General features: G+C 40.4%; 1 protein-coding gene across 1 annotated transcript in view; it reads left to right on the top strand.

Moving 5' to 3' along the window:
- LOC133548892 (mitogen-activated protein kinase kinase kinase 9-like) overlaps positions 1-24415 on the top strand; it is a 29194-nt gene that overhangs the window by 2799 nt on the left and 1980 nt on the right. Inside the window, exons 2-10 of the mRNA XM_061893842.1 lie at positions 1879-2292; positions 7242-7422; positions 13732-13880; positions 17098-17273; positions 17366-17606; positions 20135-20257; positions 20340-20478; positions 20557-20669; positions 21899-22531. Of these exons, the coding sequence (XP_061749826.1) occupies positions 1879-2292; positions 7242-7422; positions 13732-13880; positions 17098-17273; positions 17366-17606; positions 20135-20257; positions 20340-20478; positions 20557-20669; positions 21899-22531 (2169 nt within the window). The remainder of the gene's footprint in view (positions 1-1878; positions 2293-7241; positions 7423-13731; positions 13881-17097; positions 17274-17365; positions 17607-20134; positions 20258-20339; positions 20479-20556; positions 20670-21898; positions 22532-24415) is intronic.

Consider the following 24415-nt stretch of genomic DNA (forward strand, 5'->3'; position numbering starts at 1 on the left):
ATCAGTTATTATTTCATCACTGGTGCTCTGACTACAGTATTAAAAGCTGTCAAGTTATCATGAATTTACCAATGAAGATGTTTACTCGGTGGCTGCGTTTGTCACACAGCTTTAGGGCGATAGGTAGTCATCATGTTAAAAAATTGTTATGAAAGGAACATATCACCTGATATGTTGAAGTCGTTTGGGATGTGTTTGGCTCTATATTTGAGAGTTAGTTTGGTAGTTTGCAGTAGTGGTGAGCAGCTGCCCTACTTTTAACATCCCACCTGAAATATTCATTGCTTGAGGACCACTGGGAATGTCATAAAAACAAACTGACGAACACACTTACTTCGTTATGACTAAGAGTAAAACTACAAAAGTACATCATTTCTTTACATTTGACAGTACATGAATTCAATATTACCATGAAAGACAAGTGCATGTAAGTATTAGTACCGTATTTTCCGGACCATAGTGATTATAAGATAAGGCGCCATGCCGATAAATAGTCTATTTTTGATCTTTTTTCATATATAAGGTGCATCGGATTGTAGGGCGCATTAAAAGAGTCATTTATTTATTTATTTTTGTACATCTAAAACACTTCCTTGTTGTCTCCATAACATGTAATGGTCGTTCTTTGCTCAAAATGTTGCATAGATGATGTTTTACACATCATCTTCATGCCGCTTTCTGACAGTCACTTCAGGATGCGCCGTTTTGTGGGCGGTCTTATTTATGTGGCTCACCTTGGACAGCGTCTTCTCCCCGTCATCTATGTTGTAGCGGTGTAGCGTGCAAGGACGGGTGTCAAAAGATGGAGCTAACTGTTTCAATGACATCCACACGTTACTTCAATCAATAACAGAGCAGCATCTCCTCATCCGGAAACAACAACACCAGAAATGTGTCCCATGAAAAACCGTCCGACCGGAACTGTAAACTCACTACACCGGTATGTTTTGGCGCTTTCATGGCGAGTTTACTGACAGATATAAGTAAGAACTTGAAAGGGACGGCGTGGCGCAGTGGCAGAGTGGCCGTGCGCAACCCGAGGGTCACTGGTTCAAATCCCACCTAGAACCAACCTCGTCACGTACGTTGTGTCCTGAGCAAGACACTTCACCCTTGCTCCTGATGGGTGCTGGTTGGCGCCTTGCATGGCAGCTCCCTCCATCAGTGTGTGAATGTGTGTGTGAATGGGTAAATGTGGAAGTAGTGTCAAAGCGCTTTGAGTACCTTGAAGGTAGAAAAGCGCTATACAAGTACAACCCATTTATTTATTTATTTAACTTTACGCTACTTTATATCAGAAATGGCAACAGCGGAGGGTGAATGCAACATAACAAGAAGTTAGAGAAAAAGAAGAAGCTTATCCACTAAGGTGTCAGCACGGACTACAAAGGCATACCTGCGCAATTTTTCAGGAATTATGCAGATCCCAAATACAGATCAGCAGGTACCAGAAGGTGAGAAATTTGCTTTTGCATGATATTGCGAAACAAAACGGCAGATAATGTCTTACCTTATACACACATCTTAATATTACACCTATGTTGAAGCACATCAAACGGTGCAGCCTACACTTATCTCTTGTGTTTGACTGCCATCTCCTGGTCACACTAATCGTTACACTATGTACCAAATAAAAAAGCTTCGAGGTGGGTAAGCTCAACCCAACTTATTCTTTACATTAGGCGCACCGGGTCATAAGGCGCACTGTCAAGTTTTGAGGGGAAAAAAGGGTTATAAGTGCACCTTATAGTCCGGAAACACGGTAAATCTAAGTTGATTTTGTAGCATTGTCCCCTGAAAACTGAGATAGTATTTACTTTTGTCAGATTTAGGACAAATTATTTTTTAAGTTGGTCATTGTCTCGTCTCTTTTGTCAGTCCCGGAGATCGACTTTTCTGAACTCACCATGGAGGAGATCATCGGCGTGGGCGGCTTCGGCAAAGTCTACCGTGCCGTGTGGCGCGGCTCAGAGGTGGCGGTGAAGGCGGCGCGGCGTGACCCCGACGAGGACGCCAAGCAGACGCTGGAGAGCGTTCGCCAGGAAGCCAAGCTCTTTGCCATGCTGGAGCACACCAACATCATGGCGCTCTTGGGCGTGTGCCTGCAGGAGCCCAACCTGTGCCTGGTCATGGAGTACGCCCGGGGCGGCGCCCTCAACCGGGTGCTGGCGGGCAAACGCATCCCACCGTGCACGCTGGTGGACTGGGCCGTGCAGATCGCCAGGGGGATGCACTACCTGCACAGCCAGGCCATCGTCACCATCATCCACAGAGACCTCAAGTCCAGCAACAGTAAGACAAACCTCTTCTTTGAAACGCTAGAGTCTATCCCAGCTGACTTAGGCCAGAGATCCGCTGTCAATCAACCCAAGGATTGATGTTCTTGTTGCAAATGAAGCTAAATTGGTCAAATGTATGCAAGAGAATATGTTTTTGAATAGGAATAGGTTGGTACACAATATTTTACTTGTACTGTTTTTTTTTTTAGTATTTTAGATGTTTAATTAAAGAAAACACGCATACATGGATAAAAGCAATCAAAGTACGAAAGAAGAAATTCTGACATAAAATAAATCATCATATTCTCGAGTTTTCTATATCAAAAGTAGTGTCGTTTGTAAAATAAAAATAATTTCAGATGTAAAAAAGTCTTAGTCCACTAGAAAGTAATGAAGTGAATTAAAAAAGTTAAAGTACCAATAATAGTCACACACACACTAGGTGTGGCAAAATTATTCTCTGCATTTGACCCATCACCCTTGATCACCCCCTGGGAGGTGAGGGGAGCAGTGAGCAGCAGCGGTGGCCATGCTCTGGAATCATTTTTGTTTTTTTAACCGCCAATTCCAAGCCTTGATGCTGAGTGCCAAGCAGGGAGGTCATGGCTCCCATTTTTATAGTCTTTGGTATGACTCGGACGGGGTTTGAACTCACAACCTACTGATCTCACTTCGAGGGGGAGGCGGCGGCGGCGATGAGCAAGAAGAACGCGGAGTTGGAATATAATTACAACACTTTATGTACATATTTATATGATATGTAACTACAAGCTCCATTTACAGACAGAGTCCCATTGCTTTTATGAGCGGTCAAGCGAGTCAAAAGCTGAAGAAAAAAAAATATATATATTTTATTTTATTTTGATTTTTTTTGTGGTGGCCGTAATTCTTTCGTGGCGGGCCGCCACAAATAAATGAATGTGTTGGGAAACCCTGGGGTTGAAAAGGATTTGCAAATCATTGTATTCCGTTTATATTTACATCCAACACAATTTCCCAACTCATATGGAAACAGGGTTAGTACTTACATCATGTACATTGGAGGAGTGTGGGTGTTTTCTGAAGGCAGAATAGAGGAAATCCCATAGGCTCCACTGTAAGCGAACTTTTGATTGCATTAATTTAATAATTAGAATGCTTATAAAAAACAACAACCATCGTCATGTCCTTCAAAATGATTGTGAATAGGCAAAAAAAAAGAAGGTGCAGATCCCCTTTGAGATCGTGTCTTCAATCATGGACAGATGATAAAAGGGTACTTCCAGAAACTTCTGTGTGTTGGCATCTGCAGATGTCAGGTGTTAACTGAAGCTCCATCATGCAAACAGGAAGTGATATTTGAACATGATCCAGAAGCAGCGTGGTGGTCTGTGGGCCGAGGCGTGTTTGCACACTTTATGAGCGGCGTGCATGTCTTGGAGGAAGTACAGCATGGATGCAACATAGGCCGCAGTGCTCGTCTATTTCAGAGAAGCGTCCTTTATTTCAGCAATACAAACCGCAACTATTACATCATCATCAATCATCAGAGGATACTTGTTCTTCACTGGTGACCTTTTGCCTTCAGACTACAGATAATCCAGTCTGTGTTTGATAGACTACATTTGGTGCATCATTCAATTCAAAACACAATCTCCTAATCTTTTGTAGCCGGAACATAGATGTTGAGAATAAATATAAATACAGTAAAAGCCAAACTTTTGGACACTCCTTCTCCTCATTTAATTTGTTTTTTTTTTATTTCCATGTCAATTTACGTTGTAGATTGTCCCATCAAAACTATGAAGGAACACATGTGGAGTTAAGTACATAACTCCACATGTGTTCCTTCATAGTTTTGATGGGACAATCTACAATGTAAATACCGTATTTCCTTGAATTGCCGCCGGGGCACTAATTATTTTAAAACCTCTTCTCACTCCGGTGTTTTCCAAAGGTGTGCGGTAAATTTAGACCTGCGCTTAAAAATTAGAGTGTGATGTAAAGATACCATCATGAAAAGCACATTTAATAAAAAAAACGTTGTTATGATCTCACCTTTACTTATAAATGAAGTCCATGCGCAGCTCCTTCTGATCAAAAGCATGGATAACTTGTTTATAGAAGTCTTCCTTATCTTTCTTCAGTTTTAAAAGTCTCTCTGTCTCGATGGAGATCTTCCTTTATTACCTCCTGCTTCGATTGAAAGTCCAGTTTAGAAAAATGTTTTTTTTTAGATATGTAATCCTCCATGTTCAAAGTGCAAGCGAGAGGAAAAAAAAAACGATCGCTGCTCACTCTTGCTGCTTGTTGTCACTTCTTCTGCAGCCGAGTAGTCGCAAGAAGGATCACTAGCGCCCTCTACCACCAGGAGGCGGGAGTCATTTAATGACTCTTATTTGACACACGCAGCTACGGTATATTAATAAAACATAGCTGCTTACTGTTATTTTTAGCATATTCAATAGCTTGGACCTTAAATTCTACTGAATAGCTCTTAATCTTCTTCCCTTTATGCGATTTCAAATGATTGAAATCAGCCTCCTCCATTTTGAAAATGATGACAGGTGAAGTGTCACTCGTGACGTGACGAGTTTGACCCGGCGGAAATTCTAGGCATTTGCTAATTATTTTGCGAAACGAGTTTGACCCGGCGTTAATCCTGAACTGGCGGTAATGCTACTAAGCATGCGCTAATTATTTTGCCAAACGAGTTTGACCCGGCAGTAATTCTAGGCAGGTGCATACTATATAACCGGCGGCAATTCAAGGAAATACGGTAGTCATTAAAATAAAGAAAATGCATTGAATGAGAAGGTGTGTCCAAACTTTTGGCCTGTACTGCATATCAGTCAAGAATGAACCAAATTCCACCAGCAAAACTTTTATGTTCAGACGACAATCAAAGTGATGTGAAAAGGTAAAGACGTGGTTCACATGTCAACATGATGCTGCCTGCACCTAATATTCTGACTACTTCACTTTGAAGATGAAAACATTTTCTACAGACAATTGTTACATGTCTCACTTTACACGTTTTATTATGCTATCTTTGTTCGGTCTGTCAATCAAACATTCAAACATTGAACTCTTTTACTTTTCATTCTGTTTCCATTTAAACAACATCCAAACTTTAGTGGAATTTGATGACAAAGCTGGTCAGATATCCTTTACATTACAGGCTGCTCTGCTTGGACTAATACTTGCTCAGTGTTTCCTTTCCTTACTCACTACTTCTTGCTTCTTCTCTCTTTCTTGTCTTCCTAACCTTTCATCACCCACTCCTTACGTTCAATCATGTCGTCCTCATTTTCAAAATGTCTTCCTTGTGTCCAAAATGTCCACCTAATGTCCTTCTCATTTGTTAAATGTTCCCCTTGTGTTAAAATGTCCACCTTGTGTCTGGAATGTCTTTCCTGTCTCCTCCTCATGTCCCTATTTTGTTCAAAATATCTTCCTCTTGTCCTTTTCATGTTCAAAATGTCCCTCTGGTGTTTAAAATGTCCGCATCATGTTCGTCTTGTGTTCAAAATGTCCTCATGTCCCAACTTGTCCCTTCATGTCCTTGTTGTATTCAAAATGTGTCCCTCATTCCTTCATCATGTCCAAAATATCCTCGTCATGTTCAAAATGCCCTCCTTGTGTTTAAAATGTCCACCTCATGTCCGTCTTGTGTCCAAAATGTCCTCATGTCCCAATGCGTCCCCTCATGTCCTTGTTGTATCCAAAATGTTCTCCTTGTGTCCAAACTGTCTCCCTCATCTTCATCGTGTTCAAAATATCCTCATGTTCAAAATGTCCTTGTTTAAAATGTCTGTCTTGTGTCCAAAATGTCCTCATGTCCCAACGTGTCCCCTCATGTCCTCGTTGTATCCAAAATGTCTCCCTCATTTCTTCACCATTTCCAAAATATCCTCATCATGTTCAAAATGTCCTCCTTGTGTTTAAAATGTGCGTCTTGTGTCCAAAATGTCCTCATGTCCCAATGTGTCGACTTGTCCCCTCATGTCCTTGTTTTATCCAAAATGTTCTCCTTGTGTCCAATATGTTTCCCTCATTCTTTCCTCATGTTCAAAATGTCCTCCTTGTGTTTAAAATGTCCGCCTCATGTCCCAACATGTCCCCTCATGTCCTTGTTGTATCCAAAATGTCTCCATTTCTTCATCATGACCAAAATATCCTCCTCATGTTCAAAATGTCGTCCTTGTCTTTAAAATGTCCGTCTTGTGTCCATAATGTCCCAATGTGTCCTCTCATGTCCTTGTTGTATCCAAAATGTTCTCCTTGTGTCCAAAATGTCTCCCTCATCTTCATCATGTCCAAAATATCCTCATGTACAAAATGTCTGCCTCATGTCCGTCTTGTGTCCAAAATGTCCTCATGTCCCAATGTGTCCCCTCATGTCCTTGTATCCAAAATGTCTCCCTCATTTCTTCACCATTTCCAAAATATCCTCATCATGTTCAAAATGTCCTCCTCGTGTTTAAAATGTCCGTCTTGTGTCCAAAATGTCCTCATGTCCCAACGTGTCGACTTGTCCCCTCATGTCCTTGCTGTATCCAAAATTTTCTCCTCGTGTCCAATATGTCTCCCTCATTCCTTCCTCATGTCCAAAATATCCTCATCATATTCAAAATGTCCTCCTTGTGTTTAAAATGTCCGTCTTGTGTCCAAAATGTCCTCACGTCCCAACGTGTCCCCTCATGTCCTTGTTGTATTCAATATGTCTCCCTCATTTTTTCATCATGTCCAAAATATCGTCATCATGTTCAAAATGCCCTCTTTGTGTCCAAAATGTCCTCATTTCCTCCTCCTATCCAAAATATCTCCATCATACCCAAAATGTCCTCGTCGTCCTCCTCGCATACATTTGATTTGATCATATTTCTATTGGAATGGTGGACATGGTGGTTCCCCGCCCGCCCCCACCTTCAAACCCTGCCTTTGGACGGCGTCCCACCCCCCCACCCCCACGTGGTCCAGTCCTCCTCCTGGAGCAAGTGGAGCTGGACGATCTGAGCAACAAGACCCTGAAGATCACAGACTTTGGGCTGGCACGGGAGTGGCACGGCACCACCAAGATGAGCGCGGCGGGCACCTACGCCTGGATGGCCCCCGAGGTCATCCGCTCATCCACCTTCTCCAAGCGTAGTGACGTGTGGAGGTGGGCAGCGGGCCGCACCTCACTAACTTACTCACAACACTTCACTAGTATTTAACACTTAACTAATACTAAACATGAACTTTCATTAATACTTAACACAAATACATCATTGGTACTAAACACAAACCTTTCATTAGTACTAAACACAAACATTTATCAGTACTAGACAAACAATTAACTATTAATAAACACATACACTTAAATAGTACTAAATGCAAGATAATTATGAGTACTAAATACAAACACTTAACTAGTAATAAAGGCAAACACTTAACACTGGTGCTAAACATAAACCTTTCATTAAAACTGAACACTTAACTAATAATAAACACAAACTCTTAACTAGTACTAAATGCAAACCCTTAGCGAGTACAAAAAACAATGTTTATTAGTACTCGACACAAACCTTTCATTAATACTAAACACAAACACTTAACTTATAATAAACACAAATTCTTAACGAGTACTAAATACAAACACTTAACTAGTACTAAAGGCAACACTTAACACTGGTGCTAAACACAAACCTTTCATTAAAACTGAACACAAACATTTCATTAAAACTAAACACAAACACTTACCTAATAATAAACAAACTCTTAACTAGTACTAAATGCAAACCCTTAGCGAGTACAAAAAACACAACGTTTATTAGTACGCGACACAAACCTTTCATTAAAACTAAACACAAACATTTCATTAAAACTAAACACAAACATTTTATTAAAACTAAACACAAACACTTCTCTAATAATAAACAAACTCTGAACTATTACTAAATGCAAACCCTTAGCGAGTACAAAAAACACAACATATATTAGTACTCGACACAAACCTTTCATTAAAACTAAACACAAACATTTCATTAAAACTGAACACACACACTTATCTAATAATAAACAAACTCTTCACTAGTACTAAATGCAAACCCTTAGCGAGTACAAAAACACAACATATATTAGTACTCGACACAAACCTTTCATTAAAACTAAACACAAACATTTCATTAAAACTGAACACACACACTTACCTAATAATAAACAAACTCTTCACTAGTACTAAATGCAAACCCTTAGCGAGTACAAAAAACACAACGTTTATTAGTACTCGACACAAACCTTTCATTAAAACTAAACACAAACATTTCATTAAAACTAAACACAAATACTTATCTAATAATAAACAAACTCTTAACTAGTACTAAATGCAAACCCTTAACGAGTACAAAAAACACAACGTTTATTAGTACTCGACACAAACCTTTCATTAAAACTAAACACAAACATTTCATTAAAACTAAACACAAATACTTATCTAATAATAAACAAACTCTTAACTAGTACTAAATGCAAACCCTTAACGAGTACAAAAAACGACGTTTATTAGTACTCGACACAAACCTTTCATTAAAACTAAACACAAACACTTATATAATAATAAACAAACTCTTAACTAGTACTAAATGCAAACCCTCAACGAGTACAAAAACGTTTATTAGTACTCAACACAAACCTTTCATTAAAACTAAACACAAACACTTATCTAATAATAAACAAACTCTTAACTAGTACTAAATGCAAACCCTTAACGAGTACAAAAAACACAACGTTTATTAGTACTCGACACAAACCTTTCATTAAAACTAAACACAAACACTTATCTAATAATAAACGCAAATTCTTAACGAGTACTAAATGCAAACACTTAACTAGTACAAAAAACACCTTTTATTAGTACTAAACACAAAAGGTTAATTAATACGAAACACAAACGCTTAACTTATAACTAGTGCTAAAGGCTGACACTTAACTAGTACTAAACACAATTACTTTACCAGTGATAAAGAAAAACACTTCACTAATTCTAAACAAACACTTATCTCATACTAAACACAACATGTAACTAGTAGTAAACACCAGACTAATAGTAAATACAAACACTATACTATACTATACTACACACAACACTTAAATAGTACTAAACACAAACTTTACTGGTGCTAAATACAAACATTTCAATAATACTAAACAAATCATTCACTAGTATGAAACAACACTTAACTTACTAAACACAAACAAGTTACAACTAAACACCATGGTGGTAAAAATTACAAACACTACGAGTACTAAATAACACTTAACTTGTACAAAACACTTTATTAGTACTGAACACACTTTACTGGTGCTAAACACTTTACTCGTTTTAAAGACAAACACTTTACTACTATTAATCCACAAACTTAACTAGTACTAAACATTGTTCCTGCACTAACCACAAACACTTTACGAGTACTAAACATTAACACTTTACTAGTACAAAATACAAACACATTACTAGTACTAAATAACCCTTAAATGGTACAAAACACTTTTAGTACTGAACACACTTTTCTAGTACTAAACACTTTTCTCATACTAAACACAAACACTTTACTTTTATTAAACCACAAACTTTACTAGTACTAAACATTGTTCTTGCACTAACCACAAACCCTTTACTAGTACTAAACACAAACACTTAACTAGTACAAAATATAAACACATTACAAGTTTTAAATAACACTTAACTAGTACAAAACACTTTTAGTACTGAAAACATTTTTGTAGTACTAAACACTTCACTCTTACTAAACACACTTTACTACTATTGATGCACAAACTTTACTATTACTAAACAATGTTATTGCACTAACCACAAACACTTTACTAATACTAAACTAAAACACTTTACTACTAAATGCCATAATAATACTAGATACAAACACTGTACTAGTACTAAATAACACTGAACTAGTACTGAAGACACTTTGCCAGTACTAAACACTTTACTCATACTAAGCACAAACACTTTACTATTAGTAGCCCACAAACTTGACCAAGTATTAAACTTTGTTCTTGCACTAACTACCAACACTTTACTATTACTAAATACCAACACTTTGCTAGTACTAAATAACACTTATCTAGTACAAAACACATTTAGTACTGAACACACTTTTCTAGTACTGAACACTTTACTTGTACTGAACACAAACTTTACTACTAAATGCCATAATAGTACTAAATACAAACACTGTACTAGTACTAAATAACACTGAACTAATACTGAACACACTTTACCAGTACCAAACACTTTACTACTACTAAATATAAACACAGTACTAGTACTAAATAAAACTTAATTAGTACAAAACACTTTTAGGGGGCGCAGTGGGAGAGTGGCCTTGTGCAAACCGAGGGTCCCTGGTTCAATCCCCACCTAGTACCAACCTCGCCACGTCCGTTGTGTCCTGAGCAAGACACTTCACCCTTGCTCCTGATGGGTGCTGGTTATCGCCTTGCATGGCAGCTCCCTCCATCAGTGTGTAAATGTGGAAGTAGTGTCAAAGCGCTTTGAGTACCTTGAAGGTAGAAAAGTGCTAAAAAAGTACAACCCATTTATCATGTATTTATTTAGTACTGAACACACTTTTCTAGTACTAAACACAAACCCTTTACTACTAAACTCCATAATAGTACTAAATACAAACACTGTACTAGTACTAAATAACACTGAACTAGTACTGAACAAACGTTACCAGTACTAAACACTTCATTTGTACTAAACATAAACACTTTACTACTATTAATCCACAAACTTTACCAAGTACTAAACATTGTTCTTGCGCTAACAAAAAACACTTTACTAGTATTAAACACTCAACTAGTATTAAAGACAAACACTTTACTAGTATTAATTGAAGTGATTGGAAAGATGGAGTGGAGGATCTAGGACCAGTATTGTACTGGTTTGGACATTGATAGTGGGTCAGATTGAAGAAGGTATAGAACTAGTACTAAACACTCAACTATTATTAAAGACAAACACTTTACTAGTATTAAACACTCAACTAGTACTAAAGACAAACACTTTACTAGTATTAATTGAAGTGATTGGAAAGATGGAGTGGAGGATCTAGGACCAGTATTGTACTGGTTTAGACATTGATAGTGGGTCAGATTGAAGAAGGTATAGAACTAGTACTAAACACTCAACTAGTACTAAAGACAAACACTTTACTAGTATTAATTGAAGTGATTGGAAAGATGGAGTGGAGGATCTAGGACCAGTATTGTATTGGTTTAGACATTGATAGTGGGTCAGATTGAAGAAGGTATAGAACTAGTACTAAACACTCAACTAGTACTAAAGACAAACACTTTACTAGTATTATTTAAAGTGATTGGAAAGATGGAGTGGAGGATCTAGGACCAGTATTGTACTGGTTTAGACATTGATAGTGGGTCAGATTGAAGAAGGTATAGAACTAGTACTAAACACTCAACTAGTACTAAAGACAAACACTTTACTAGTATTAATTGAAGTGATTGGAAAGATGGAGTGGAGGATCTAGGACCAGTATTGTATTGGTTTAGACATTGATAGTGGGTCAGATTGAAGAAGGTATAGAACCAGTACTAAACACTCAACTAGTACTAAAGACAAACACTTTACTAGTATTATTTAAAGTGATTGGAAAGATGGAGTGGAGGATCTAGGACCAGTATTGTACTGGTTTAGACATTGATAGTGGGTCAGATTGAAGAAGGTATAGAACTAGTACTAAACACTCAACTGGTATTAAAGACAAACACTTTACTAGTATTAATTGAAGTGATTGGAAAGATGGAGTGGAGGATCTAGGACCAGTATTGTACTGGTTTGGACATTGATAGTGGGTCAGATTGAAGAAGGTATAGAAGGATATCTTTCATATTTGTTCATGGCTCCAAATGATCCCTGACAACTCTTCCTGCTTGCATTGCTTCCACAGCCCATTTAGGCCGCAAACTAATCAAGGTTACACTAACTAGTCGTCCAGCAGATGAAAATAATAAACCTGCAAACTCGGGGGAAGTTAACTCCCGTCACTCATTCAGCACTTTACATTCTACACTGTAATATATTTATTATATTTTAACACACAATCTGTACATTTCAGTTCAATATTATCATGCGTTTACTTCTCGGATGATTTCTCCGCAGCCCGTTTAGGCAGCGATTTTCTCCGCTGACTTTCCACTAGTGTTGTTGTCGCCTCACCTTCTACCACTCTTGCAAAATGCATCTCTTCTTCTTTACTTGCTCATTCCTTTCCTGCAGCAGCCCAGTTAGGCAGCAAACTAGTCGGTTCTTATTTCGTTCTGTCTGTAATGCGAACTGCACTTCAAATTGTAAGTTATCCTCGCTGAGTTGTTGATGGCCAATTTGAGGTGTCAACGTAAAAATAGGTCACATTATCGCTTGAATTCATTTTTTATTGGTGTGCCAAGTAATACAAATGAGTACCGTATTTCCTTGAATTGCTGCTGGGGCGCTGATTAATTAAAAACCTCTTCTCACTCCGGCATGCGGTAAATTTAGGCCTTCACTTTTAAATTTGAGTATGATGTAAGAATACCATCTTGAAAAGCATATTTAATTAAAAAAAAGTTATTATGGTCTTACCTTGACTTATAAATGAAGTCCATGTGCAGCTCCTTCTGATCAAAAGCATCGATAACTTGTTTATAGAAGTCTTCCTTATCTTTCTTCAGTTTTAAAAGTCTCTGTCTCGATGGAGATCTTCCTTTATTACCTCCTGCTTCGATTGAAAGTCCAGTTTAGAAAAATGTTTTATTTTAGATATGTAATCCTCCATGTTAAAAGTGCAAGCGAGAGGAAAAAATAAAGGATGGCTGCTCACTCTTGCTGCTTGTTGTCACTTCTTCTGCAGCCGAGTAGTCGCAAGAAGGATCACTAGCGCCCTCTACCACCAGGAGGCGGGCATCATTTAATGACTCATATTTGACACACGCAGCTACGGTATATTAATAAAACATAGCTGCTTACTGTTCTTTTTAGCATATTTAATAGCTTGGACCTTAAATCCTACTGAATAGCTCTTAATCTTCTTCCCTTTATGCGATTTCAAATGATTTGAAATCAGCCTCCTCCATTTTGAAAATGATGACAGGTGAAGTGTCACTCGTGACGTGACGAGTTTGACCCGGTGGAAATTCTAGACATTTGCTAATTATTTGGCGAAACGAGTTTGACCCGGCGGAAATTCTTGACATGCGCTAATAAAAATAATATTTTGTGAAACGAGCCGGCGGTAATGCTAAGTATGCGATAATTATTTTTTGAAACGAGTTTGACCCGGCAGTAATGCTAGACAGGCGCATAGTATATACCCGGCGGCAATTCAAGGAAATACGGTACTTAATAGTGCAAGATGAGTAGTGAAGGATGACATTAACATGGCGGGTGTCCTTCTGAACATTGAAGTTATGGCGTGTTGCTGTGGGAGCTGCTGACCGGCGAAGTACCATTCCGTGGCATCGACTGCCTGGCGGTGGCGTACGGCGTGGCCATGAACAAGCTGGCTTTGCCCATTCCCTCCACCTGTCCCCAACCCTTTGCACACCTAATGGAGGGTAAGGATGCTGGACTGTACATACACCCAACTGTGTGTCTGTGGCTTTAATGCTAATGAGCGGGAGTGTCTCGCCCCCAGAAGCATTTTTGTGTACTAAATTGACTTTTGATTGAAACACTAACTGTGTGCTTGTCTAGTACAGGCAAAAAGTTTGGACACACCTTCTCATTTCAATGTGTTTTCTTTTTTATTTCATGACTATTTACATTGTAGATTGTCACTGACGGCATCAAAACTATGACACCTGTAGCGTGAAAATTCTTTCAGGTGACTACCTCTTGAAGCCCATGGAGAGAATGCCAAGAGTATGCAAAGTAGTAATCAGAGCAAATTAGAATATAAAACATTTTTTCAGTTATTTCACCTTTTTTTGTTAAAGGCCTACTGAAATAAGATTTTCTTATTTAAACGGGGATAGCAGGTCCATTCTATGTGTCATACTTCATCATTTCGCCATATTGCCATATTTTTGCTGGAAGGATTTAGTAGAGAACATCCACGATAAAGTTGGCAACTTTTGGTGGCTAATAAAAAAGCCTTGCCTGTACCGGAAGTAGCAGACGATTGCGCGTGATGTCAAGGGTTGTGGAGCTCCTCACATCTGAACATTGTTTACAATCATGGCCACCAGCAGCGAGAGCGATTCGGACCGAGAAAGCGACAATTTCTCCATTAATTTGAGCAAGGATGAAAGATTTGTGGATGAGGAAAGTGAGAGTGAAGGACTAGAAAAAAAGACAAGGGCAGTGGAAGCGATTAAGGTGTTATAAGACACATTTACTAGGATAATTCTGGAAAATCCCGTATCTGCTTATTGTGTTACTAGTGTTTTAGTGAGATTATATGGTCATACCTGTACAACCTGAAGGTCGGCCCCGCACCTTTCTTCAGCACCAGTCGACGGTTGGTGGCGATCCCCATCTCTGCCCTTCGCAAGGGACCCTCTTCGAAACACGATCTTTCGAAATGTTCGCTGCATAATACACTGTACTTTGTGTGTGTGGTCCAATCCAACCATGTTCGCTTGACATCACTGTTCCATAGTAAAGCTTGACTGTCATCTTTCGGGAATGTAAACAATGAAACACCGGCTGTGTTTGTGTTGCTAAAGGCGGCCGCAATACACCGCTTCCCACCTACAGCTTTCTTCTTTGACGTCTCCATTATTCATTGAACAAATAGCAAAAGATTCAGCAACACAGATGTACAGAATACTGAGGAATTATGCGATGAAAACAGACGACTTATAGCTGGGAACGGTGCTGGAACAAAATATCCTCTACAATGCGTGACGTCACACGCACACGTCATCATACCGCGATGTTTTAGCATGATACTTCCACGCGAAATTTACATTTGCAATTTAGTAAACTAAAGCGGCCGTATTGGCATGTGTTGCAATGTTAATATTTCATCATTGATATATAAACTATCAGACTGCGTGGTCGCTATTAGTGGCTTTCAGTAGGCCTTTAAGTACTTTCATAGATTTGATGTGACAATCTACAATGTAAATAGTCATGAAAATAAAGAAAACGCATTAAATGAGGAGAAAGTTTCTGGCTTGTACTGTATATATTATGATAGGCTTCAGATGAATTGCTTTATTAAGAATTACAGTATGTTCAAAGACATATATTATCTAACAATCAATCAAAGTTTACTTATATAGTCCGAAGTCACGAGTATCTCAAAGGGCTGCACAAGCCACAACGATATCTTTGGCTCAGATCCCACATCAGGGCAAGGAAAACTCAACCAAATGGGAGGAAAATGAGAAGCCTGATGTGGGGACCAGGATCCATGAGAGTCCAGTCCATAGTGGATTTAACATAATAGTGAGAGTCCAGTCCATAGTGGATCTAACATAATAGTGAGAGTCCAGTCCATAGTGGATCTAACATAATAGTGAGAGTCCAGTCCATAGTGGATCAAACATAATAGTGAGAGTCCAGTCCATAGTGGATCTAACATAATAGTGAGAGTCCAGTCCGTAGTGGATCTAACATAATAGTGTGAGAGTCCAGTCCATAGTGGATCTAACATAATAGTAAAAGTCCAGTCCATAGTGGATCTAACATAATAGTGAGAGTCCAGTCCATAGTGGATCTAACATAATAGTGAGAGTCCAGTCCATAGTGGATCTAACATAATAGTGAGAGTCCCGTCCATAGTGGATCAAACATAATAGTGAGAGTCCAGTCCATAGTGGATCTAACATAATAGTGAGAGTCCAGTCCGTAGTGGATCTAACATAATAGTGTGAGAGTCCAGTCCATAGTGGATCTAACATAATAGTGAGAGTCCAGTCCATAGTGGATCTAACATAATAGTAAAAGTCCAGTCCATAGTGGATCTAACATAATAGTGAGAGTCCAGTCCATAGTGGATCTAACATAATAGTAAAAGTCCACTCCATAGTGGCTCTAACATAATAGTGAGAGTCCAGTCCATAGTGGATCTAACATAATAGTGAGAGTCCAGTCCGTAGTGGATCTAACATAATAGTGAGAGTCCAGTCCATAGTGGATCTAACATAATAGTGTGAGACTCCAGTCCATAGTGGATCTAACATAATAGTGAGAGTCCAGTCCATAGTGGATCTAACATAATAGTGAGAGTCCAGTCCATAGTGGATCTAACAGAATAGTGAGAGTCCAGTCCGTAGTGGATCTAACATAATAGTGAGAGTCCAGTCCATAGTGGATCTAACATAATAGTGAGAGTCCAGTCCATAGTGGATCTAACATAATAGTGAGAGTCCAGTCCATAGTGGATCTAACATAATAGTGTGAGAGTCCAGTCCATAGTGGATCTAACATAATAGTGAGAGTCCAGTCCATAGTGGATCCAACATAATAGTGAGAGTCCAGTCCGTAGTGGATCTAACATAATAGTGTGAGAGTCCAGTCCATAGTCGATCTAACATAATAGTGTGAGAGTCCAGTCCATAGTGGATCTAACATAATAGTGAGACTCCAGTCCATAGTGGATCTAACATAATAGTGAGACTCCAGTCCATAGTGGATCTAACATAATAGTGTGAGAGTCCAGTCCATAGTGGGGTCAGCAGCACAGAGACTTCCCCAACCGATGCACAGGTGAGTGGTCCACCCTGGTCCTGACTTTGGACAACTATTACTGCTCCAACATGATTAAAAAGTCCCTTCAGGAGACAAGGAGACCTTCAGCCAGATATTTTCAAACATCTGCAGGCTGCTGGAGCTCAGACCCTCACTCACGGCCGCATTTCACAACCATTCTGGACCATCTCACGGCAATCGAGGAGTCTGGATTCTTCGAGATGCCGGCCGAGTCCTTCTGCTCTCTGCAGGACGACTGGAAGCTGGAGATCCAAGACATGTTTGACCAGCTGAGGACCAAGGAGAAGGTAGGAGGTCTCAGCGGCCACTCCATTAGGTACAGGCCTGCCTCCAAGAATATAATGTTGCTTAGCGCTCCCATTCTGTTTGTTTCCTGCAGGAGCTGCGTTCCTGGGAGGAGGAGCTTAGCCGGGCGGCGCTGCAGCAAAAGTGCCAGGAGGAGGCGCTGCGGCAGCGTGAGCAGGAGCTGGCCGAGCGGGAGATCCACATCCTGGAGCGCGAGCTGAACATCATCATCCATCAGCTGTACCGAGACAAACCTCACGTGGAGCGACGGCACGGGAAGTTCCGACGCAACCGCCTCAAACGCAAGGATGGCAACAGGATCAGTCTGCCGCTAGGTGCTCACCCTGTTTCTTGCTACTACCATAACACAACTACTTGGTTTTTAGCAACACAATAACACAACTGCATGTTTATTCTCACAAAAATAACACAATTGCATGTTTATTTTAGCACGACCGTAACACAATTGCTTGTTTATAGGCAGAAAAACAGCACAACTACATTTTTGTACAAAAATAACACAACTCTCATGTTTTTTAGCACTAAAGTAACACAACGGCTTGTTTATTAGTACTGTAAAAAAGTAACACCAAATGTTTATTCGTACCAAAATAATACAACTTCACGTTTATTTGTACTAAAACAACACAACTACTGTATTTGCTGGAATTGCCGCTGGGGCGCTAATTATTTTAAAACCTCTTCTCACTCCGGCACTTACCAAAGGCATGCGGTAAATTTAGGCCTGCGCTTATAAATTTGAGTGTGATGTAAGGATACCATCATGAAAGCACATTTAATAAAAAAAACTTTATTATGGTCTTACCTTTACTTATAAATGAAGTCCATGCGCAGCTCCTTCTGATCAAAAGCATCGATAACTTGTTTATAGAAGTCTTCCTTATCTTTCTTCAGTTTTAAAAGCCTCTCTGTCTCGATGGAGATCTTCTTTTATTACCTCCTGCTTCGATTGAAAGTCCAGTTTAGAAAACGGTTTTATTTTAGATATGTAATCCTCCATGTTAAAAGTGCAGGCGAGAGGAAAAACTAAAGGATCGCTGCTCACTCTTGCTGCTTGTTGTCACTTCTTCTGCAGCCGAGTAGTCGCAAGAAGGATCACTAGCGCCCTCTACCACCAGGAGGCGGGAGTCATTTAATGACTCATATTTGACACACGCAGCTACGGTATATTAATAAAACATAGCTGCTTACTGTTCTTTTTAGCATATTCAATAGCTTGGACCTTAAATCCTACTGAATAGCTCTTAATCTTCTTCCCTTTATGCGATTTCAAATGATTGAAATCAGCCTCCTCCATTTTGAAAATGATGACAGGTGAAGTGTCACTCGTGACGTGACGAGTTTGACCTGGCGGAAATTCTAGACATATGCTAATTATTTGGCGAAACGAGTTTGACGTGGCGGAAATTCTAGGCAGGCGCATACTATATACCCGGCGGCAATGCAAGGAAATACGGTACTTGATTTTTAGCACAACAATAACACAACTTCATGTCTATTCTTATAAAAATAACACAATTGCATGTTTTTTGTAGCATGGCCGTAACAGATTTGTTTGTGCTATGGTAGAAAAATAGCACAACTACATGATTTTTAGCACTATAATAACACAACAGGATGTTTAATAGTACTATAAAAATAACACTAAAGGTTTATTCGTACAAAAATAATACAACTTCATGTTTATTGGTACTAAAATAACACAATTACTTGATTTTTAGCACAACAATAACACAAGTACATGTTTATTCTTACAAAATAACACAATTTAATGTGTTTTTAGCACGTCCGTAACACAATTGCTTGTTTATTGGTAGAAAAATAGCACAACTCCATGTTTGCACATAAATAACACAACTCCATGTTTTTTACCACTATAATAACACAACAGCATGTTTAATAGTACTATAAAAATAACACTAAAGGTTTGTTCTTATATATATATATATATATATATTACTGTATAATATTTTAAAGGTATGGCAGAGTTAATCTTGTTGTGACTGTGCCACAATGAGTTCCATGCGGGGGAAACCTAACCACGCATTTATTTCTACAAAAATAAAACAACTGCATGTTTATCAATGTTGAAAGTAACAAAACTGCATGTTCACTAATACAAAAATAATGTTTGTTATTATTGAAATGACACAAGTGCATGTTTATTTATACAAAATAACAACTGGATGTTTAGAATAGAATATATCTTTATTGTCATTGTACAACGAAAATGTATGCAAACTAATTTAGTGCAAAATCCTACATAAAAACATAATAATATAGATAAATAGATAAAAATACATAAAAATAGCAAGCACACAGCTCACATGCACAGTCATTATTGTCATCTTGTGTTCAGCGACACTATTGCTTTCGGGTAAAAAGTGTTTTTAAAACGGTTTGTCCGGCATTTTATTGTCCTGTATCTCCTGCCCGAGGGCATCAGTTCAAAAAGTTGATGTCCAGTCTTGCAAGAATAACAACTCCATGTTTATTATACACCAATGGGAAGGCCTGGTTGGAAGGTTGGCAGTGCCAAAAACCTGAGGGTTCCTGGTTTGATCCCCAGCTTGTGGCATCGCAGCCACATCAGTTCTGTCCTTGAGCAAGACACTTCACCCTTGCTCCTGATGGCTGGTGGTTAGCACCTTGCATGGCAGCTCCCTCCATCAGTGTGTGAATGTAGAAAAGTGCTATAATCAATTTACAAATACCACAACTACCTTTTTATTAGTACAAAATAACAGTAGTAAGTTTAACATAAACTGCTGTAGATAACATGTTTCATTAGCCCCGCCTACAAACTCCATCATGCTAATTTGTTTCATTGGTATCTTTGTAGATTTCCAGCACAAAATAACCGTGCAGGCGTCGCCATCACATGACCGTCGCAGGAGTTTGCTCAGCAGCGGTTCCAGCCCCCCCACCAGCCCACCGCTGCTCCCTCGCCTCAGGGCCATTCAGCGTACGCTTAGCCCCGCCTCTATGACGCAGAATGCACCTGTCAATCATTTGTCTAAAATCATGTTGTTGGGGTTTTTTCCCAGTCATGCCGAGAGTGGGCGGTGGTGGGTGGGGCCAGGACGTCTTCCTGCGAGACGAGGAGGAGGGGGACAGGAAGGGTTCCAGGAAGAAGGGACGATCCCGAGGGTGTGGACCGCCACGGGAGCACAGCGCTGACGCCAGGTAAATAAAAAAGGCGGCTCTATATTGATATCAAAATGTTATCTTTTTCCCGATTGATGCTAAAGTGACTGTTTGTAGCGTAAGGCCCGCCCCCGAGGGGAGTCGACAACGCTCCTGCAGCGCCCCCAACCTGCGCCGCTCGCCAAGACACAGTCCAGCGGTGCCCGGTGTGCCCAGCCTGCTGGAGATGGGTAATAAGTTTGTGCTCATTCTCTAAAAAAAGAAGGAATACCGTATTTCCTTGAATTGCCGCCGGGGCTCTAATTAATTTAAAACCTCTTCTCACTCCGGCTTTCACCAAAGGCATGCGGTAAATTTAGGCCTGCGCTTATACATTTGAGTGTGATGTAAGGATACCATCATGAAAAGCACATTTAATAAAAAAAATTTTTTTATCATGGTCTTACCTTTACTTATTAATGAAGTCCATGTGCAGCTCCTTCTGATCAAAAGCATCGATAACTTGTTTATAGAAGTCTTCCTTATCTTTCTTCAGTTTTAAAAATCTCTGTCTCGATGGAGATCTTCTTTTATTACCTCCTGCTTCCATTGAAAGTCCAGTTTAGAAAACTGTTTTATTTTAGATATGTAATCCTCCATGTTAAAAGTGCAAGCGAGAGGAAAAACTAAAGGATCGCTGCTCACTCTTGCTGCTTGTTGTCACTTCTTCTGCAGCCGAGTAGTCGCAAGAAGGATCACTAGCGCCCTCTACCACCAGGAGGCGGGAGTCATTTAATGACTCATATTTGACACACGCAGCTACGGTATATTAATAAAACATAGCTGCTTACTGTTCTTTTTAGCATATTCAATAGCTTGGACCTTAAATCCTACTGAATAGCTCTTAATCTTCTTCCCTTTATGCGATTTCAAATGATTGAAATCAGCCTCCTCCATTTTGAAAATGATGACAGGTGAAGTGTCACTCGTGACGTGACGAGTTTGACCCGGAGGAAATTCTAGGCATATGCTAATTATTTTGCGAAACGAGTTTGACCCGGAAGTAATTCTAGGCAGGCGCATACTATACTGTATACCCGGCAGCAATTCAAGGAAATTAGAATACATTTAACATCGTACATCTCAAATATCCAGCAACAGAGGGGAGGGAGTGCGGGGCCATGGTGGCAGGCCGCAGCTCTCAGGCGCTGCCCATCCTTCCATCACCCCTATGGGATTTGCGTCGAGGGCGTTGGATTGGGGGTGGGGTATGTGTGTGTGGCGTATATTTTTTGGGGGGATGCATGTGTGTGTAAGCCTGCAGTGTGTCTCGGTTCCTCGGCCTTGATGTCGTGCAGCCGATAAGTCCAAAGTCAACAACAACGGGTGTGTGTCCATAGGCTGTGCTATGCTAGGCTATCTTATGTTATGCTACGGTCTGCTCTGCGATGCTAAACACTGAAACAATCTGTTGTCGTAGAAAATGAAGACTGTTGCTTCATCAGCGGGTCAGGGACAGGACCGGTTCAGTCCTACCTCTGCCTCCCCATCCAAGAAGACGGCGACGGAGACGAGCGCAGCCCGGGAGGTCCGCCTCCCGGAGCCGGGCGGAAGAGTCCAGGCGGGGCGCGGCGCTCTGAGCTGGTGCTGCTGGGCTGCGGCGCCCTGCTGGCGGCGGTGGGCCTGGGCTGCAACGTGCTGACCTGGGCTCAGCCGGAGGAGGGCGTCAAATCCAGGTGGGACGCCTTCTTCCAAACTCACAGACTCTTCCGGCGGGAAAGCCCGCTGAAAATCCCCCCCGAGCGAGGCCTTCCGTCGTCCTCCTCGCCGCTGTCCTCGTCCGACTGCAACTCCACGCGCTCTCTGCTGCGCTCCGACAGCGAGGAGCTCCTGGCGGCGCGGCCCCCACGTTACCACGACAACCCGCTGGTCAACACCCGCCTGGAGAGCTTCAAGCGCAACCCCCGGCAGTCCCTCACGCCCACGCACGTGCCCTGCGCTCCCAGCTACATGCCGAGCTTACGCCGCACGCCTTCGGACGGCGCCATCAAGAAGAGCTGCCCTCAGAACAATCTAGAACCTTTGCCGGAAAGAAGTATTTTACAGAACCCAGGTAAGGTCAACACTTGTTTGTGCGCGAGCCTTACGCTCTACGCTAACTCTGTTAGCATGTTAGCATTGTCTTTTTCAGTGAGACGTAAACATATTGAACACAACACAATTGTATTTGTAATCATCCATCCATTTCCTACCGCTTGTCCCTTTCGGGTGTTTTTTTTTTGTGTTTAATGCATCATATTGCAGTATACACGTATCTCTTATGTGTGACTGCCATCTACTGGTCACACTTATTTAAAATTGCTTCAAGGTCAGCAAGCACAACCAGAATTATTCCGTACATTAAGCACACCGCTTTATAAGATGCACTGTCCGATTTTGAGAAAATCAATCAATGTTTATTTATATAGCTCTAAATCACGGGTGTCTCAAAGGGCTGCACAAGTTACAACAACATCCTCAGGTCAGATCTCACATCAGGGCAAGGAAAAACTCAACCCAATGGGACACAATGAGAAACCTTGGAGAGGACCACAGATGTGAGGACCCCCCCTAGGGCGACCGGTGCAATGGACGTCGAGTGGATCTAACATAATAGTGAGAGTCCAGTCCATAGTGGATCTAACATAATAGTGAGAGTCCAGTCCATAGTGGATCTAACATAATAGTGTGAGAGTCCAGTCCATAGTGGATCTAACATAATAGTGTGAGAGTCCAGTCCATAGTGGATCTAACATAATAGTGAGAGTCCAGTCCATAGTGGATCTAACATAATAGTGAGAGTCCAGTCCATAGTGGATCTAACATAATAGTGAGAGTCCAGTCCATAGTGGATCTAACATAATAGTGAGAGTCCAGTCCATAGTGGATCTAACATAATAGTGAGAGTCCAGTCCATAGTGGATCTAACATAATAGTGAGAGTCCAGTCCATAGTGGATCTAACATAATAGTGTGATAGTCCAGTCCATAGTGGATCTAACATAATAGTGTGAGAGTCCAGTCCATAGTGGATCTAACATAATAGTGAGAGTCCAGTCCATAGTGGATCTAACATAATAGTGAGAGAGTCCAGTCCATAGTGAATCTAACATAATAGTGAGAGAGTCCAGTCCATAGTGAATCTAACATAATAGTGTGAGAGTCCAGTCCATAGTGGATCTAACATAATAGTGAGAGTCCAGTCCATAGTGGATCTAACATAATAGTGTGAGAGTCCAGTCCATAGTGGATCTAACATAATAGTGTGAGACTCCAGTCCATAGTGGATCTAACATAATAGTGTGAGAGTCCAGTCCATAGTGGATCTAACATAATAGTGTGAGAATCCAGTCCATAGTGGATCTAACATAATAGTGTGAGAATCCAGTCCATAGTGGATCTAACATAATAGTGAGAGTCCAGTCCATAGTGGATACAACATAATAGTGTGAGAGTCCAGTCCATAGTGGATCTAACATAATAGTGTGAGAGTCCAGTCCATAGTGGATCTAACATAATAGTGAGAGTCCAGTCCATAGTGGATCTAACATAATAGTGTGAGAGTCCAGTCCATAGTGGATCTAACATAATAGTGTGAGAGTCCAGTCCATAGTGGATCTAACATAATAGTGAGAGTCCAGTCCATAGTGGATCTAACATAATAGTGAGAGTCCAGTCCATAGTGGATCTAACATAATAGTGTGAGAGTCCAGTCCATAGTGGATCTAACATAATAGTGTGAGAGTCCAGTCCATAGTTGATCTAACATAATAGTGAGAGTCTAGTCCATAGTGGATCTAACATAATAGTGAGGGAGTCCAGTCCATAGTGGATCTAACATAACAGTGAGAGTCCAGTCCATAGTGGATCTAACATAATAGTGTGAAAGTCCAGTCCATAGTGGATCTAACATAATAGTGTGAGAGTCCAGTCTATAGTGGATCTAACATAATAGTGTG

Source organism: Nerophis ophidion, linkage group LG03 (assembly GCF_033978795.1).
Source record: "Nerophis ophidion isolate RoL-2023_Sa linkage group LG03, RoL_Noph_v1.0, whole genome shotgun sequence".
NCBI classification, from domain to species: domain Eukaryota; kingdom Metazoa; phylum Chordata; class Actinopteri; order Syngnathiformes; family Syngnathidae; genus Nerophis; species Nerophis ophidion.